The 19,965-nt window shown below is 36.7% G+C and overlaps 1 protein-coding gene across 4 annotated transcripts; it reads right to left on the bottom strand.

Annotated features, from left to right (window-relative positions):
- Positions 1 to 2,699: 2,699 nt before the first annotated feature.
- On the bottom strand, positions 2,700 to 19,187 carry LOC121732298 (rho GDP-dissociation inhibitor 1). 4 transcript variants are annotated; one of them, XM_042122134.1, is made up of 6 exons: positions 19,064 to 19,187; positions 18,049 to 18,240; positions 16,247 to 16,356; positions 8,433 to 8,547; positions 5,384 to 5,389; positions 2,700 to 3,071 (listed from the first exon to the last, which is right to left on the bottom strand). In XM_042122134.1, exons 2-6 carry the CDS (start codon positions 18,236 to 18,238, stop codon positions 2,872 to 2,874), a joined length of 621 nt encoding a protein of 206 aa, XP_041978068.1. In that variant the 5' UTR covers positions 18,239 to 18,240; positions 19,064 to 19,187; the 3' UTR covers positions 2,700 to 2,871. The 4 variants fall into 4 exon arrangements, with proteins under 4 accessions (XP_041978068.1, XP_041978070.1, XP_041978069.1 ...); XM_042122136.1 differs by having other exon boundaries at positions 19,135 to 19,153; XM_042122135.1 differs by lacking the exon at positions 19,064 to 19,187 and adding an exon at positions 18,751 to 18,836.
- Positions 19,188 to 19,965: the final 778 nt, after the last annotated feature.

Here is a 19,965-nt window from a genome sequence, read left to right as displayed (position 1 = left end):
TCATTACATAGACATTTAATGTTTTTATTTATTTCAAATAGTAAATCTGATTGAACGCTATTTATTCATATTAAATTATTATTATTACTATAAATACTTTTCTTAAACATTCTATACACGATCTTTACTGTTATTTTTGTAATATTTAAGTTACGTAAACATATTTTTGTACTTAATAAATCGATTGATATACAGCACATCTTTTATTTTCCTACATTTCTCTTTGTCACAAACAATTAAATTAAGTAGTTTTGTAAAATCAAATCTTCAAGAAATAAAATTACAAATAAATAATAATATACAAACAATGATTTCATTTAATAAAAATGTATGGAAACTCGCAATTTAATATATTCGTTTCACTATTCAACATGAATATACAATAAAACAAATTCCATTGAATAAATAAGCTTTATTTTTGGCCAAACTATTACATTGCATACATTTTTACACATTCATTGAATAAAATAATAGCTACTGTAACAGATAATCATATAAAATAGCACGAAAATATTAGATTTCACAATTGAAGTCAATTCAAAACGCAATTACATATTTATTCTATGAAAAAAAAATATATAATATTTAATAATACCTACCTTACAATAATGTTAAGAAAATTAAAATCATACATGTAGTTACATGTACTCTAGTAGTGACGGTTGTTGAATGGCGTGGATTCAAATATGGAATTTGGTTTTAAAAATTAAATTTTTTTGTCTATGGATAAGATTGAGTAAAAAAACATACAGCTTGTTATGATATTATTGTAGTACACGTCTACAACAACCGTTACTTTATAAAATGCTATCAAGGGGGTATTCTAAAGTTTATTATTAATATAAAAGGAAGCCTTACTAAGATAAAATGCACTGACCTTGAAATTGGAAACGTTCAGAAGTTTTCAAATTTCGAATAGTAATTTTCGAACAACATTAAAAGTAGCACATTACAGAGCACCAGTGTACCACTGAAGCACCCAACTTTCCACGCATTTAAGCCACACTGTTTACAGCACTTTGCCTCCGTACCCACACAAGTAAAGAAGCAAATGAGCTTTTTTGCAAACACTTAAGGTCTAATTTACACTATAAGGAGACATAATACTTTATTATTGCCGCTGCAATCCTGGCACCGCGTTTTGTGATTAGAAGCTACGTATTAAAAATAGATCTTTTTAATATTTACTTCATTCAACATGTTCATTATAAAACGTCTTATACATACGAGATATAGAAATATATTCGTCCCGCTCACGCTCGTGTGAAAGATATAGGTATACTCTAGAAGAAAGTACGAATTGTATTTACATATCCAAACAACGTCACTCAAAAAAGTACTCTATGTTTAATGTAGTAAGTGTGATATTCCATCAACAATCACAAACAGGCCTGTCTGGCTCAAATGCTTGATAGGAATGCTGGTGAAATAGCAAAGTCGATATGAAGACTGATATTTTACACTCAGACCAAAAAAACCACAGCCTACTACTGAAGCCACTTTACACGTGCTTACGCACACATGCGCTACTTTCTGTTATCTTTCGCACGTGATTGGTCGTGCAGTAGCTTAGTTTGACTCACACATTAGTAACCGGCCTCACTTTGTAGAACTCTGTCTAAGACAAGCGTCTTAGACGATCTTTGGTCTGAGGTTCCATACAAAATTGTCACATACTGCGTAGAAGATGCGAGAAGTTTTTAAACGTTCTAAGAAAGTATTATGTAAAGGATTTGATATAAATTGTAAAAATATGGAGTTAAAAAATTACCCAAAAAAAGTTTGACGTACAAAAATATGTCATAGGTCTATGGTTCCATCACATTTGACTGAAATTGCACAATTCCATCAAGTAAAACTTTAACTGATGTATTTTATTTCAAGTTTACAAATATTTGAGTATCAATTAGGGCCGCGCCACACTAGGCCCTTAGTTAAAAAGTTAATGAAAAATTCAAATACTGACTTATAATCTCAGAATCACTATTTTGGCATCAACATTTGTAATACTGAATCTAAAGTGATAATTCTACTATTTAATGATGAATATTTGAAAAAAAAAATAGCGAAGAAGTTATCAGTCAGTATCGACATACCGAATGTGACTGTGTTAATATTTTTTAAATAATTTCACCTCGTAATTCCAATAAAAATGAACCTTATGTTAAAGACATAAAGGTTAACGGATATAACTTTAAGAGTGCCATTTTATAAGTGTACACTTGGTTTACTAAACATTTAAAGTGTTACACTTCATCTGCAAGTGTAAGGTTTTCTCATTTACATTTATGACACTATTGAGTCCTTAATATAAAGACTTATTTGAAGTTGTAATAAATGTTTGTACTTTCCAAGGCTTGTGATATAAGGCATATGGTCGATATAGCGACAATCTGATTTGCAGATGGCACTGTATGTTTACAGTTTATTTGTGGTAAAGCGATATTTTTTATCAAACAAATGTTAGAAAAGACATGTAAATCGGGTTATGCTTTAAATTTTGATGATTAATCCATCATTACTTACATTTTTAACCATCAGCAATCAGCTTGAAGATGTGAGTGGAAGAACCAAATAACTAACATTTTATATGAAACGGACAATAACTCATTTCTTCCCTTATAATTTGAACAAACCTTATTACTTACCTACTTCATCATCTGGCTATACATAAAATCCATAGTATTTTTATTTAAAAACATTTCTCCGGCCCAAAAGTAAGCAAAAAAACTGCATTTTTTTTTTACTTGTTCTTCCATTCACGTCTTGATTTGTGAAAAATCTGATGAAGTCGCATTTAGGATAACGTGGATTACTTAGACCTTTAAACTCTATACAATATGTACTTAACGTAGGTACCAGATTAGCGGCTTAATCCTTCCAATCCTTCTTGATCTCGAAGCTCCACTCCCACTGCAGGTGTATGTTCTTGTCGTCGTCAGTGAATAGGCTGTTGACGGTGTATGCGCCTCGAGCCATGATCCCCGCCGGCGCGTCTTCGGGCGGCGTGGTGTAGGATTGGATCTCCGTCTTCGGAGGGTAAGAACCGACCATGTGGGTCATCTTGTCGACTGGAATTGAGTGAATGGTAGGGTTAATTTGGAGTAGGGTTATTTTTTATTTATATGCAAAAGTAAGGCCCGCTTGCGCCATTCTGAAATCTTGTCTTCTGTTATTTACTGTCTATAGCGCAAGTGGATCTAAGATAGATGTTTTAACATTCTAAACTAGTGTAATACTTTTTTATTTGAGTGGTCGCAGTGTGTGCTACCATCGATCAACCAATCAATCAATCAAATCAGCCTATATTCGTCCACTGCTGGACATAGGCCTCTCTCAATGAACGCCAAGATGGCCGATCTCCGGCTGAAAATCATTTAGGTAGTACTCGCAACTAGTAGAATGAGCTGATGAAGTCATTTTGTGCCTCGCTTATTTCACAATTTACAATCTAGATTCAAAACTAAAATTAAATGCAACTTGACAAATGATTGTGACGAAAATACTACACATGTGACTAATAGGATTATAATTGTAGGGCTATTACATACATATAATTTGAAATGTCTATTATTACTCGATATATTATAATCATTTTATTGTGAAATGAAAACCTGTCATTGGCTTTATTTTTCTATAATGTTGTTTCTATTGTATTGTAAGTTAAAGCTGTTGGTTTTTCAAAATAAATAAATAAATAAAAATAAATTAATAAATAAATATCCAGATCTGCGCAAGTGGTACTTAGACTGCGTTTCCACCAGAGATGTGTTGCGAGGAATGTGTTTTTGAGAAGCAATAGAATCGTTTTATTGATGTGACCTCGCTCAGCGCAGTGATTCTATTGGATCTTAACCCTCCGTGCACCACGTGGGGTCTGACAAACCCCAGACGTACAAAAATGTTCATAACTTTTTTAATAATCGTGTGATTTTTTTGAAGCTCTATGTAGCTGGGGTTAAGACATTGCCTTACCGTTACCGGCAGTAGTTTAGGATTTTCTTCACCGATGCGATGAACAGACGTACACAAAGTGTGTTGGGGTCCCACAAACCCCACGTAGTTCAGGACGTCGTTAAAAAGTTGTATAGACAGAGTATTGTGAAATGTGAAAAAAATCTATTTTTCTCGCATATTTGAATTCATTTCTATTTAATAAGCATTTGTGGACAGGTTAATGAACAAATTAAGTATGACTTTCATAAAAGAAGATTTTAAAAAACGCAAAGATATAAACCATGGATACTGAGAGGTTATCGTTGCGGTTTCACCAATTTGTTGGCAAAGCAGCCCCTGGACCACCAGAAAAATTATCAAGATCAATGAAGAAGTATTCAGATTATATCAGGAAGATAAATTAAAAACTCAAATACGGTTGTGAGCGCAATAATAAACCTATTTGCTTACACATATCGTGCACACTTTCATTGTAAAAAATGTACTGATTTCAACTTGCCTGAATATCCTGCAGACTGATCATATTAAGTTAATATTATTACATTTGTATTCCTTATATAGTTAGTTTTTAAATTTTATAGCAGTACGGGAAATAAAAGGTAACTTTTCAATTGTGGGCCCACCAAAAAAGTCTATGGTTTTACTTGATAAAAGATTACAAAATTTTCATTTTTGGGTGTATAGGATTAAAAATGGGAGTTATATCAGTAAGTATCGTTTTATATTACAATTAAATAGACAAAAAACAGTTATTTGAAATAAAATGAACAAATAAATACAAATTACTCATTTCTTGCCCAGATAAGTCTTGGGGTTTGACAAACCCCACGTGGTGCACGGTGTAACTTTTATTCACGTGGTGCACGGAGGGTTAAAAACACATTCCTCGCAACGCATCTCTGGTGGAAACGCAGCCTTATGCCTGGTTTGAGAATTTTTGACGGAAGTTTATCTATTCTCTAACGCTTTTGATTGGCTTGCGCCAAGATAGTATGCTGTTGAAATGGTAAACAAAGAAACCTCAGAAACTTTTACAATTTTTCCAACAAACCGGCAAGCAATTTCAAGTTCTTTTGTATGTTCGTCAGTTAGTTGTAATTTACAATAAAATCTTTGTACGAATCAAATAAACCATTAAAACTGAAAAATGAAAATCCTTTTGTTACCAAATTAGTCAAAAAACAACTCTTTCGGAGTCAAAGTCAAAGTCAAAAATTTTTATTCAGAATAAGTTTTTTTCAAACACTTTCTGAACGTTGATGTTACTGGGGCCTACCACCGGTTCGGGACCTTTTTCTTTTTTGAAGTGAATTAATATTCCATTTCCATGTTTCATTGCAATCGACCTACACGTAATAGCCCTACGCATTGTGATATTTATGAAGCGCACAATAATAGCGCGTTACGAATACAAAATAATACGTACCGGGCACTGTGTCGCAGCGTGGAATGAAATATTCATGTCATTTATAACACAGTAAAACGCATATTAATAATGTTTCATTTAATGCAAGATACAATTAAACACAGCAGCAGTTTAGAAAATAAATATTGTTGTTTGTATTTTATATTAAAATATTGAAAGTATCATTAGATTATTTAACTCGAAATTAATTTAAAAGTAAATAATAGTCTTGTCAGGAAGTAGGAATAATTATATCGACCTTTCGCTACTAGTCTGTATCTATGAACGAAAAAGTGAATATGTATGGAAATACCATACGAAAAGGCGAGACCGCACTAAGCGACAGTTCGCTGCAGCGGAGTGACCATAAAGTTAATATACCTAGCGGAATAGAGAAACAAAGGCCTGAGCAAGAGAGATGCCACTATCAGTAACACTGCGTGGTAAAAAGAGACGTGTGATACATGACAGCAGCACTCCTTTTTTGACGTCCAGTCGGCACGTGCCGCACGTTGATAATTTAATCTCATAGAAATGTTCAATCATGCTTGTGTTAGTTTATACGTACACATATTTTTACACACCGATGAAACCAATTTCGGTTTCATTTGACAGCTCGAGATTGTTGCTCTATTCCGCTAGGTATATTTACTTTATGGGAGTGACGCAACACTCCATGTTTCACTTCGTCGACTCTCCCTTCAGGTATAACATATTTTATGGATGAACCATTTTGTGTCGCGTAGCGTAGCTCCACTGCATTGTAGTCAAGCTTAGTGGGGTCTCACCTTAAGAAGCCGGGTACCATCGAAATTCTCATACATACGTAATACCAAAATCATTTTCTCATACGAAAATATTTAACATGTTTGAGTTATTTTTCAGTTTAAAACAGTAATTACTAATTACCTAGGTTCCTGCACAACCTAAGTAGTTACTATTTTAAGCTGAAAAATAACTCAATCATTTTAAATAGAAAAATATGAAGAACTTTACAATCATAAAACATCAACATTATCATAACCAACTGAGATTGTAGAGGTTTTAGAATATAGTGAAGTTCAAAAAACTTAAACTTCGACTCATATGAATGTACCCAAAAAATATTTTTTCATCTTCTAATAAATCAGGCTATAACGTATGAAATTCTCCGAAAATTAATCTTTTTGAGTTTATATTATGAACCCATATCTTTCGTTTCCTCTTATTTCTCTTTTCCTCTTCTGATAAAATCATGAAGCTAATATAGAGAGGAGGTGTCGTAATCGAATTTCCTTAAGAAACGACGCGTGACAATTTGCGGGGTGAAGGGGTGTCAAGCTCCGCCCACTTTTCAATATTTCATCTATCGGCTAAAAGCAAAACTACTTTTTTCGATTAGCTTAGGTCGATGTTGATGTTACTACGTAGTTCAGCTATCTTACACTAGATGTCAAAATTCTTGAATATTCTTGAATATTATGGGACGTACTGAGAACTTTAAAAAATGTATATTATTAATTATAATAAGTTCAGTGAATAAAATTAGGATTAGTATTTTCACCGATTTTTTTATGTAAAATAAGAGGACAAACGAGGAAACGGGTCACCTGATGGAAAGCAACTTCCGTCGCCCATGGACACTCGCAACATCTGAAGAGCTGCAGGTGCATTGCCGGCCTTTTAAGAGGTAATAGGGAAGGGGGGCGGCCTCGGGCCTATGGGCTATGAATCAATTTCTTCGATGGTAAGTACATGAAAGATGATAATCCACGCGCGATCAAAATGGGATCGCAATGACAGTTTTGTTTGCTAAATAAGTAGTGTTAGCAAAAATATTCTGATAACATTAATTTATAGGTAATCGACCAATTCTGTACATTAAACTTTTTTTGGTCAACCCCGTGGCAGCTTCAACTCTTTCAGTTAAGTACTTTATTTTTTTATTTTTGAGCGAATCCAAAATTTTCATGAAAAAGATTTGTGGTAATATTTTATCAATGAATGTGATTCAGCTAGTATTTTATTAATCGATTACTATAATAATATCACATATTACCTATTAATATCACAAAAAAAATTAAAACAAAAACTTAAAAGAAATGTCCGCAAATAAAAACATTTTTGTTTGTCGACCCTACGGCTGGCCAAATATCAGCCGCGCGTCAACAATCAACATTAGCAAACAAACTGTCATTGCGATACTTAATAAAAATACCACCTCCTCGTTTTTTGGAAGTCGGTTAATAATGTAATTCTAAATACGGCCCTGGATATTTGTTACGTTCAAAATAGTTATCCAAGATGATGACAGATGGCGCTTTATAAGTAATATGACAATAAAAGCTATATAAGTACGGTTTTAGCTATTAAATGTGTTTAAGACAAAGTGTATAACAGTTTTAAGTATTCAAGTATGATTATTGCAATAAACTTATTCAAAATTATAAGCATTTACGTCTGTATTATCTTTCAAAGATCTGGCCATCTAGTGTCAAGTAGTATAATTAACGCTGAAAGCTAAAATGTTCTAGAACTTTTATATTTAAATTACATTTATAATTATTTACAAATGAAATGTGATGGTATTTATATTATCAGAACGTCTGTCTGAGTGTTTTCGACATTGTAAAACACAATACTTCATACTTTCGTTGTTAAAAACGCAAAAAACACCAATTTATTGGGAGTCTCGTTACGTGTGCACCTGACAAACGCTGAAAGTGTACTGACTTAAGCCCCGCCCACAATGATGACGTCAGGACCTAGTTGAAAATCACAGTGCACAGTTGCTTAGGCCAGCTCCTCTCTATATTAGCTTCATGGATAAAATACAGCTAATTATAAGAATATCCTCGTCCTATCCTATCCTCCATAATGCAAATGCACGCAGGCTATGACGGACTAAGAATAACTAAATTGCCGATGCGGAATCCGAATGCAGTGGACACACCCCATCGGCATTTCGTAAATGACGACGCTCCGTACGCTCCGATTCCGATCCAGTGGACAATATCTCTTTAAAGCTGCGCAGCTTTAAAGAGATATTGTAGAACTCTATGTCACTAGGATATAGTAGTAAATAATGTACCTGGCACGCCCAACCGATATGTCTTCTGCACATACTTGAGGCCGTGGACGATCTCACGCTGCACGATGAAGTCGATCCTTATCCTGTACTGCACACCCTCCTTGATCGTGAACACCTGAAAATGAGAAGAAAAACTTACTTAACTTTAAGTTTACTTATAATTTTCTAACATATATCACATTATCCAAAATGTATTGAGAATCAACAGCTAGTATACCAATTTCTTTAAATTTATCTCTCAGAGATTCTAAAGCAGACATTTTATAAATAGAACATATGGCTTGCTTCTGCAGCACAAATATTGTATTATTGTCGGCAGCGTTTCCCCATAAAAGGATTCCATATGACATCCTACTATGAAAATAACTAAAATATACTAATCGTGCCGTGTCTTCGTCAGAAATTTCCCTAATTTTTCTGACTGCATATGCTGCAGAACTGAGCCTACCTGCAAGATTAGCAATGTGAGGACCCCACTGTTTACTATCAAGTGTAATACCTAAGAAAACAGTGTTGTCTAAAGGGGAAAAAACGGCTTATTTATATCTATCACAAAAATAAGTGTCCCAATTCAGCTAATAAAACTAACTCAATAACTTTTACACTGACAAATTGTAAATCCGACTTGGCAATACGTTTAATCATATCTAATATTAATCCCACTGTTTAGTATGCGAAATATTATAAGATGATTCATGGGCGACAGACAGCTGCTACCTTTGAGCCTTATTGTCAAAGACATAACGTTGAAAATCAATGTAGTATTGTAATTTGTAGCTATGTCGGTGACCGAACTGTAGGAATTTGCTCATAAAAATTTGCACATTTATTACGCGGGAACAGTACATTTTTTTAAACTATCATGTTATGCCCTTTCCCGGGCTTATTAAGTTTTTAAATTTCAAAATTCGTTCCTTTGAGATCCGTTTTTGGCTCCGTACCCTATTACTGAGACTTCGATGTCTGTCCGTATGTCCTTCTGTCTCCAGGCTCCAGGTGTGAGATTTCTCGTTTGACGCATGCTAGACAGTACACCGAGATGTGAATTCCAATTGATATCTGACTGATATAGCGTGGATCGCTGCCAAAAATCCGCCGTTACATTTAAACAATGCTGGAACCGATGAAAGGTCTTCTGTTTTGATGACCTCTTTCTGGTGACTGACCGGCCGAACAAACAGTTGGGATAAATAGGACGTGCCATAACACACGTCACTTTCTTTCATTGTGAATTAGATTGAGACAAAAAATGGACGATTTGTTGCCCTAAATTCTGCTTCTGAAAGAAGACCCTCTTATCTAGATAACAAGAACGCATTTTCTTGCGAAAAAGATGAATCTAGCAGTAAAATATCTTACAAGAACTCTCTTCGTATCTAGATGAGAAGTGTTACTTAGATTTCTAACAAAAATACAAAGCAGTTCAGACCGCCAATCTTTTTATAGCTGATCTCGTGACAAAATATCATGCCATTCAACTATATGATGAACGAAAGAGAGGACAAAACATTTAATCGACGAACGACGTTAGCCTAAACATGCGAAAGTTAGTCTAAAAACTAGGACGTCTACAATTCGTCTTACAAAGTCTAGAAACGGGAACTAGAGAGCGTTATAAAATTTACGACTACCTTAATAGCTGTAGGTACGTTGTCTTTAAAGCTTTGGTTTCTTTACAATATGGTGATTTGTTTAGTGAACTGTAAAGACTCGTCTTGAGACGCTCGAGTAGGCATTAAATGCTGCTTAACTTATAACGACATCATTTTAATTTTGTATAATAAAGTACCTACTCATCCCGCTTGAACCTAATATATTTCCAGTGTAAAAGCTTTGTCCACACTGTGCCTTTTTCTGTTCGTCAAGGGCATGCGTTATAGCGCAGTCAACAGCGAACGTGAGGCATGCCCGCGACGCATGCCCTCTGACCGTATCCAAAACTTCAAAAATGACAATATTGGCGTTGCGTTCCTTGACGCATTGACACGTCCATTGAAGATGAAAGTGCAGTGTGGACATAGCTAAATAGTAACATTTGATCCAGCAGGATTATAATGACCACCACAGAAATTGACGTGGCAGAGCCATGCTTCGGCACGAATGAGCCGGCTTGACCGGAGAAATACCACGGGCTCACAGAAAACCGGCGTGAAACAGCGCTTGCGCTGTGTTTCGCCGAGTGAGTGAGTTTACCGGAGGCCCTACCCTTTTCCCTTACCAATCCTCCCCTATTTCCTTCCCTACCCTCCCATATTACCCTATTCCCTCTTAAAAGGCCGGCAACGCACCTGCAGCTCTTCTGATGCTGCGAGTATCCATGGGCGACGGAAGTTGCTTTCCATCAGGTGACCCGTTTGCTCGTTTGTCCCTTTATTTCATAAAAAAAAAATCTTTTTTGGACGAGAATCTATAATACTATACAATTCAAATTCTTTATTATGCATACAATAATATACAATAGTATAAAAGCTAGGTAGCGTACATCACGTCGTCTAATCCCATGCTAAGTAAAAACTTGTGTTATGGCAATCAGACAACGGACGCACAATTTTATCCTAATATATATATATATATATATATATATATATATATATATATATATATATATATATATATATATATATATATATATATATATATATATATATATATATATATATATATATATATATATATATATATATATATATATACAGGGTGTAACAAAAATAAGTGATAATACTTTAGGGTGTGTACGTGTTCCTTGTAGAGAGTTCACTGTGAAAGTAGCAGCGCTGAAAGACCAAAAAAATTTTTCACTTTTGTATGGGCAAGGGTCCGAGCGTCACGAGTTTCCCCATACAAAAGTGAAAAAATTTTTTGGTCTTGCAGCGCTGCTACTTTCACAGTGAACTCTCTACAAGGAACACGTACACACCCTAAAGTATTATCACTTATTTTTGTTACACCCTGTATATATATATATTATTTACACATTCACACACACAATCACACTACACTTTATCACGTAAAGTCTCTTTCGGCGACGTGATGCGCGCTTCGTTCGGGAGCCTCCCCCGGAACCTCCGGTAAACTACACCGGCGCAGCGGGCCAGAACTCCTCCACCTCGAAGATGGATAAAACTTCAGTCGGCACTCTCACCACTAAGGAACTGAAATTCACTTTGTGCCGAGAGTGCAAACGCTCCACCCTCAGGGCGTAGGTGGTCTTCTCGCGGATGTAGTTTACGACGTCTTCGACCGTCATGGACCAGTGCAGGCGCGACACGTAGAGCGGCGTCGCGGGCACCTCGCTCCGCAGGCGCAGCTCAGGCGCATTTATAATATTTGTATGAATGCGAAAGTGTGTCTGTCTGTCTGTCTGTGTGTTACCTCTTCACGCCCAAATCGCTGAACCGATTTTGCTGAAAGGTATGGAAATACTTTGAGTCCCAAGAAAGGACATAGGATATACTCCATTGCGCCAAAATTCTTATCCCTATGTCCATTCTCGGGACTCAAAGTATCCCCATAACTTTCAGCATCGGTTCAGCGGTTTAGGCGTGAAGAGGTAACGGACAGACAGCGACACTCGCATTTATAATATTAGTATGGATCATAATGTTAATATACCTAGCGGAATAGAGAAACAAAGGCATGAGCAAGAGAGATGTCACTATCAGTAACACTGCGTGGCAAAAAGGGACTGTGATACATGCCAGCAGAACTCTTTTTTTGACGTCCAGTCGGCACTTATCGGCACGTTGACTATTTAATCTAAAAGAATTCATGTTCAATCATGCTTGTGTAAGTGTATACGTACACAATATTTTTACACACAGATGTAAACCAATTTTGGTTTCGTTTGACAGCTCAAGATTGTTGCTCTATTCCGCTAGGTATATTAACTTTATGGTATGGATAGATCTAGTATACAGACACGAACGACTACTACTACTATCTAGTAGATAGTATTGAGTGGTACAAGTGGGCGGTGGGAAGACATATTGATACTATCACTTGTCAGATAAATCTCAACGCGACTGGTCTGTGACTAACGCACACATTTAGACCTAATCCATCTAATTGTGTACATTTTTATCTAGCTTCCGACAAGGCAAAAAGCTAGAGATAGAGAAGCAGACACCGTACATTTTGGCGCATTAACAGTGTCGGGAAATCTTCAAAGAAAAATTTCCAGGCCATTTAGCCGAAACTTTTATGTTTTCGCTGTGTTATAAATCGCCGATCAAAATGTATGGAATTGACATAAGACGAGTCGAACGTCAACGTCATATTAACGAACGCTTATGTCAATTCCATACATTATCATCGGCGATTCTATAACGAAGAGGAAACGAAAAGATTTTGGCTCACCCCCTGACCTAATAAGTAGACGATCCTGAATTAAAAATAATATTATTATCTAGTTTTCCCGTGACTTTGTACGTGCTAAGTTATAGAACCCTTCATTTTGCTCCAATAAACCAGCACCTCTAACAGCGGAAGAAACATTCAACATTTTCGTGAAAGCGCAAAAAGCCGCAGAACCGTGTAGTTTTTGCCACCATAAGCAGACACGTCTCTAATGTAGTAGAGAAAGTGATCTAAGTAGGAAAAATTACGTAACCTATGAACGACCTCGAACTATAAATATCTAACAATTGTACCATCAACAAACCTGTAAGTATTATATGGGTCGTCTATATGGAGCGCTTACGGGAAACTTGTGAAAACGCAGAAAAACCCGTTCACACGATTGCCATTTCAATCTGTGCGACATCGTTCGCTGGCTTTCTAAACGGTTTCTGTTACTTTTTGTTGCCCCCTAGCTTATCCTACTAATACGTAAAAGTTTGGTTGTTTCCTTATCACGCCCAAACCTCTAAACCGATTTTGCTGAAATTGGGTATGGCGATGAGTTCCGGGAAAGGATGTAGGATACTTTATATCCCTGAAAACTGTACGATTCCCGCGCGATTAAGGTTTTTTTTTTTTTTTTATTATTAAATAAGGGGGCAAACGAGCAAACGGGTCACCTGATGGTAAGCAACTACCGTCGCCCATGGACACTCGCAACATCAGAAGAGCTGCAGGTGCGTTGCCGGCCTTTTAAGAGGGTATACGCTCTTTTCTTGAAGGTTTGCAGGTCGTATCGGTCCGGAAATACTGCTGGTGACAGCCCATTCCAGAGTTTTACAGTGCGCGGCAGAAAGTTACGCGAAAAACGCACTGTGGAAGACTGCCACTCATCAAGGTGATGAGGATGGTATGTTTTTCGCGTGGGACGATAGCGAAAAGTTGCAGGTGGTATGATTCCGAACAATTCCTCAGAGCACTCCCCGTGATACAACCGATAGAGGATGCAGAGTGAAGCAACATCTCGGCGTAATTCCAGGGGGTCCAAGCTGTTTGAAACACTATGGCAGTCAACAATTCGAGCAGCCCTTCGTTGGATACGATCCAGAGGAAGCAGTTGGTATTTTGGCGCTCCTGCCCAGAGATGAGAACAATATTCCATATGAGGCCGAACCTGCGCCTTGTAGAGTTGTAGGCGTTGGTCCGGACTGAAGTACTGTCTCGCTCTGTTAAGAACGCCAAGCTTCTTCGAGGCTAATTTGGCCTTACCCTCAAGATGATATCGGAACTGGACTTCGCTCGATATGTTGACGCCAAGTATCTCAATGCTAGGGGAGATGGTTAAAGATGTGCCCTCGAAACGAGGATAAACGACCATTGGTGACTTTTTAGTGGTGAACGCGCAGACTTGTGTCTTGGCGGGGTTGAATTGGACTAAGTTACGTCTACCCCATTCAGAGACCTTCTCCAATGAATTCTCCACCTTAGACACAAGTTCGTTTCGACTCTCAGTGACATTTTGCCGAGAAATATTAGGGGAGCCGGTATATGCAGCATCACCTGTACTATCATCCGCATAGCAATGAATGCCTTTGGTTTGTAACATGTCATTGATATGCAGTATGAATAGAGTAGGCGATAGCACACAGCCCTGAGGGACACCAGCATTAACAGACTGAGTTTCCGAGCATTCGCCGTCAACTACGACCTTTATGCTTCTGTCTGCTAAGAAACTAGTGACCCACTTACATAATTTCTCGGGCAGCCCGTATGATGGAAGCTTTGATAGCAGCGCTTTATGCCAAACCCGATCGAAGGCCTTCGCAATGTCCAAACTAACAGCCAATGCCTCTCCCTTCGACTCAATTGCCTGAGCCCAACGATGAGTCAGGTATGCCAAGAGATCACCAGCCGAGCGACCCTTACGGAACCCGTATTGTTTGTCGCTTAGCAATCCCTGGCCGTCCAAGTATCGAAGAAGCTGGCTATTGATAATGGATTCCATTATCTTCGAGAGGAGAGAGGTTATAGCGATTGGTCTGTAGTTGGAAGGATTTGAGCGATCACCTTTTTTGGGGATCGGGTGCACCAAGGCTGTCTTCCAGGAAGCCGGGACGATGCCAGTGGAATAGGAGAGCCGAAAAAGACGCGTCAAGACCGGAGCCAACTCTGGAGCACACTTTTTCAACACAATAGGCGGGATTCCGTCAGGCCCACTCGACTTTTGGATATCAAGGGAACAGAGGGCTTTTCGCACTGAGCGCTGATGAAACCGTATATCCGACATGATGCTCGTGCATCGCGGTATGGTCGGCGGTTTCTGCCCCCCGTCACCCAGGGTCGAGTTTGACGCAAAGAGCTTGCCCAGGAGATCGGCTTTGTCTTTTGCGTCCTGGGCCAACGATCCATTTCCTACGTGTAGGGATGGTAGGGTTGGCTTGCAGAAATTTCCTTCAATAGCTTTGGCCAGAGACCAGAATGCACGGGTTCCCGAGGGGAGGCGCTCAAGTCTCTTGCCAATTCTATTGACGTGCTGTTGCTTTGCCCGAGTAATCTCTTTCTTGAGGAGTAATCTCTTTCTTGGGGTGACGCCGCGTTAAAGTAAAAAACCGTGTTGGATATGTTTTACATTGCTTGTTTTCTATGAGAGGCCGACCCGGCCCGGCCGGTAAAGTAAGTTAATTAAAATTTAATATCTGACAGTGCCGTAAAAAACTAGGCCTTTGCATCTGTTGTGGCTGATTTATACAGTATTTTCAGAGCGATAAGCAACCACTCCTCAAATTATTTAGCGCTTGGGACAAGATTTAAATGTCCGTATTGTTGCCCAAGCACATACGGCATTCTCGCAACATAGTCGGCCTAGTCCAGAGGAAAGAACTAGTCAATACGTCTAGGAACAACTATGTGCGGGTTTCCTCACGATGTTTTACTTCACCGTATGAGCGTCCGTATTACCGGGGTCGAACCTGCACCCTCTACGAGTGCGAACCAAAGGCTACTCATTAGGCCACGGGTGCTCTTCAGTGCCGTTAGATCTAGTATAAATTACGACCTTCCCAGGCCATATCGTTGTTTGATATAGGGTATCAGATTTATTGTATCAATACTGCCATTAACCTAAATATATTAATCACTGACATTAACCTAAGCCATTAATCATATTAATTGGTGAATTCGTAGTTTTACCCAACATTACACTTAAAATATTTATACTTACTAATCAGTTAAAATTTTGATAGATTGTTCTGATTTAGTGCCTATTTTATGCTCTTATTAAGTCACTTACTACTAATTGTCTCCTCTATTTCCTGCCAGCATTAGGCCTGCACCAAACTGAACTTTTGTTGAATTTTTCAGTTATAGGCAAATAGAATTTAAACAACCCTCAAGTGTTTGCTCATTTCCTTCTATAATAAGTTAGCATAGCATATTCAGCTGAATATACTATGCTAATAAGACTGCGTAAAGCCTACCTGCTTCTTAAGGTTTGTGAGGTCTCCGGAGAGGTCGAGCTCGACATCGTCCCTGTCCGTGACGCACAGCGCCAACTTCTTCACTATCACTTTCCTGGGGTCGTTGGCATCTGCAAGAAGTATGGAATATTGCATACTTTTTTTTATTCAAATTTTTGACGAGGTTTATAATGCACTTGGCGTCTATGCCAGCCTTATAGCAATATTCAGAATTAGTTTCAAAATTAAACTATGAGACGCTTCATTGACAATAAGAATAGTAAATACAATGAATATATTGTATATTATATAAATATCTACACAATGTCTATTATAGTTCAAATCTGTAGAATATTTCTTATTTCACCTGTTAAAACCCTAAGAAGCTTGATAAAGTGCAAATTGACACATTTGTTTATTGAATACATTCTCAGATCATAATTTGATTTTGTGCATGAACTGAGTCTGGAATGAAGAATTATAATAATATAATATGCTTAATTATATAATTCCCTAAGTTAGTATCACATTTTCCGGTGTTATTCCAATCCATTCCTATCACTGTGACCAAATGAAATAGGGAAAAAAATGGTATTTATTTAAAATATTTTGATATTAAAAAGCTAAGTTCTTTTGCAAATTATTAGATTACTCCTCTATTAGTAATATTATGGTAGATCCAAAGAATACAATTGTTATCAAATCATATGTCTTCTTAGACAATAATTAAATACTAAAGGATTAAAAAATAAAATAGTATGTGGATGGTTGGTGTCATGTTAAAAAAAATGCTACTCTCCATAAAGAGTGTTTACACGGTGACTTCCTTCACTAAGCAATATCAAAACTATTGAGATATGATAATATGTTATCAGTACCAATTGATAAGTGTGATAATGTTCATAACTGTTTACAAATTGTTTTGACTAGCTGGAGATTCAATAATCTAGTTGTAGTTTCATTCAAATAGTAACCATTTAATGTTGCATCTTTTTTTTATTTCTACAGAATCATTTTTAAAGATATTCATTTAATATTTAAATAACTAATGCTCTCTATTATTCCCTGAATATGACAAAGCCAAAAGTTTTTTTGACAGTGTATTTATTGTTTGTTCTACCAAATTAACACAAGCAATGTCTTTAATTTAAAATATGTATTTGTCTACTTATCTGACTACATTTCTAAATCTATTCTCATGTACACAAACTCTTCTAATATCTTCTTATACCTTATATAATGATAGATGCAAAAACAGGCATATTAAAATTGAAGAAGAAACAGTAGCAGTAACAATAAAAAATTGCATTTTATTGCATTAACGCAAGGCTTTAGGGCCGGAAAAGTGATTTGAATTTATGTGTAGAGAATTTTTCAAATCGGACCAGTAATTCCTGAGATTAGCGCGTTTAAATAAGCCCTTTCAAATAATTTTCCCCCGTTTCTTCCACATTTTCCTCTATTTCTTCGCTCCTATTAGTCTTAGCGTAATAAAATATAGCCTATAGCCTTCCTCGATAAATGGGCTATCCAACAGTAAAAGAATTTTTCAAATCGGACCAGTAGTTCCTGAGATTAGCGCGTTCAAACAAACAAACTCTTCCCAATTATAATATTAGTATAGATACATAAAAAAAATATTAAAAAAAACACCTTCTATTGACGCCCAGGAATACTAACAACATGTCGCTATTAATTCTCAAAAAAGCCATCTAGTCGATGCACAGGAATACTATCAACGCCCTCTGCCCATACCTACTAATAAAAAAGTGTAGAGGTCAAATATCATTCTGTCTAGCCTCCTTTACGCCGAAAGCTCTTACCAACAATAATAGTTCCAGCTTGGGCCTGGCCCAGCAACGTCTCCTTGTACTTCCTCAGTGACTCGTCCTCCTGGTCGGCCGCTAGAATCTCCTCAATCGTCTTCTCCGGGGGAGGTTTGTACAGGGATTTGATTTCTTCCTCCTCAGTCTCTTCCTCGGGAGTATGAGCAACCTCGGGATCTCCAGACATTGCTAGGGGTGAATATAAGGATTACTATGGTAATTAAACTTTTTGCCATTACTTCTGTTGGCTCCTACCTCAAATTGTGCTGATATTAGGGATTGATTAAAGAGATTGTTTGAATAACATTTTAATTCATGAAGCCCTAAGCGGCCGCATCCGGCCACGATAACAATAGATAAGCTATTGTGTCTCGTTATTCCACGATCGATGGGTTAGTAGCAAAAGCAGCACCATCCTAGGCTGGTAAAGTAAGTTATATGATGAAGTTAAGTTATGGTTAGATATTATGTGTTTATGTGGAATTTTCTCTATTGGATCCACAGTAACCTCATTACTGACCAATAACAGAAGCTTTAAATGCATATTACTATGACCATACAAGAAAACAATGTAGTATTAGCAATACTTAATCAATAATTCATATTACTGACAGTTAAGAATGTTGTTCTGCTGGTTGCAGCTACAACTAGAGCTGCTTACATGCAAAACCCTTTCATAAATGTATACTTCACATTTACCTACTAATCCCGGTATCTTTGTTCTTACATAAAATCAATTTTATAGATGATTCATATCTTCAAAAAGGCATCAACAGAAGTTGAAGAGTTTGGTGGTAGAGTATGTATAGTAAGCCAGAATTAGATACCACATAAGAAATTAATTAAATAAATGTGCACATAGAGTCATGTTTAGAGCTGTGATTAACGTACTTTATCTCGAGTCGAATGACACACGCCTCTAAAAAAGTCTGCTGTGCCGAAGAGGACATCATTATCGGCTTCGTCATTCTGCTATTATTATCACATTTAAGTAATAAATCTTACTACTTACCGAATATTTACAATACCGATAAACTTTTAATGAATAAATATGATAAACTTTATAAATTTTAACACTTTTACTGAAAAGATTACAGAAAGTCAATTTTGTAAAAATCCATACATCAAAAATGACGGCTAAAAAGCTTCCGGTATGGCAGTGTTCGAAAATTAGAAAAAAAAAGTTGAAACTAGTTTATGGTTTTATGGTTGTTTTCGTCAAGTCTGTCAAAAAAGTGAAGAAGTTAAAAAGTGGCAACATCGTACAGCCCGTCAAAAAAGTCACGACATTAATAGAGTCGCCACTTGTTTCCGGTGTGGCCTCTTATGGCCACACTGTATCCAATCACTATAAAAGATTTTGATACTTTATATTAAGTACAGTGTAAAAAACACGTAAATAATATTATGATTTATAATTATATATTATGTACTTAAGAAAATTTGAAATAATTATGATGTAGTTATAGTGGTGTTTAATTTACGACATTACAAGAAACAATCTAATCTATGTAAAGTATTATAATCTTTGTATCATAGTCTGTCTCTGTCAAGAAAGTGAAGTAATTAAAAAGTGGCAACATCGTAGTGTCATCCCTTTCAAATCAATCTAAGAAAAAAGGGATGACATTACGATGTTTCCACTTTTAATTTCTTCACTTTCTTGATGGACTATATAAAAATGCAATAACTCGATTAAACGGTTGAACCAATGTGGCTAATTTTAGTCTTAAAATATTCCTGGAAGTCCAGGGAAGGTTTATAAGTGACACGAAGTTCACCGGGACATCCAGTCAGTAGTGAGACATATTATGAATTTATAGCACCTGTTATTTAAGTACCCTCTCCCTGAGAGCTACTTTGATGACTGCCAGTGAAAGCTGAGAGAAGCTCACTCCTTTTTTATTAAGGAGC

This window comes from Aricia agestis, chromosome 12 (assembly GCF_905147365.1).
Source record: "Aricia agestis chromosome 12, ilAriAges1.1, whole genome shotgun sequence".
NCBI lineage: Eukaryota > Metazoa > Arthropoda > Insecta > Lepidoptera > Lycaenidae > Aricia > Aricia agestis.
The sequence above is the reverse complement of the archived record's forward strand: the minus strand, read 5'-3'. Positions and strand labels throughout refer to the sequence as shown.

Excerpts from the sequence above, each read along its gene's own strand:
- LOC121732298 (XM_042122134.1), bottom strand. The coding sequence starts at position 18,238 with ATGTCTGGAGATCCCGAGGTTGCTCATACTCCCGAGGAAGAGACTGAG. Across the intron at positions 16,357-18,048 it reads AGCTGGAACTATTATTGTTG|ATGCCAACGACCCCAGGAAA; the intron begins GTAAGAGCTTTC and ends TACTTCTTGCAG. Across the intron at positions 8,548-16,246 it reads TCACAAACCTTAAGAAGCAG|GTGTTCACGATCAAGGAGGG; the intron begins GTAGGCTTTACG and ends TCTCATTTTCAG.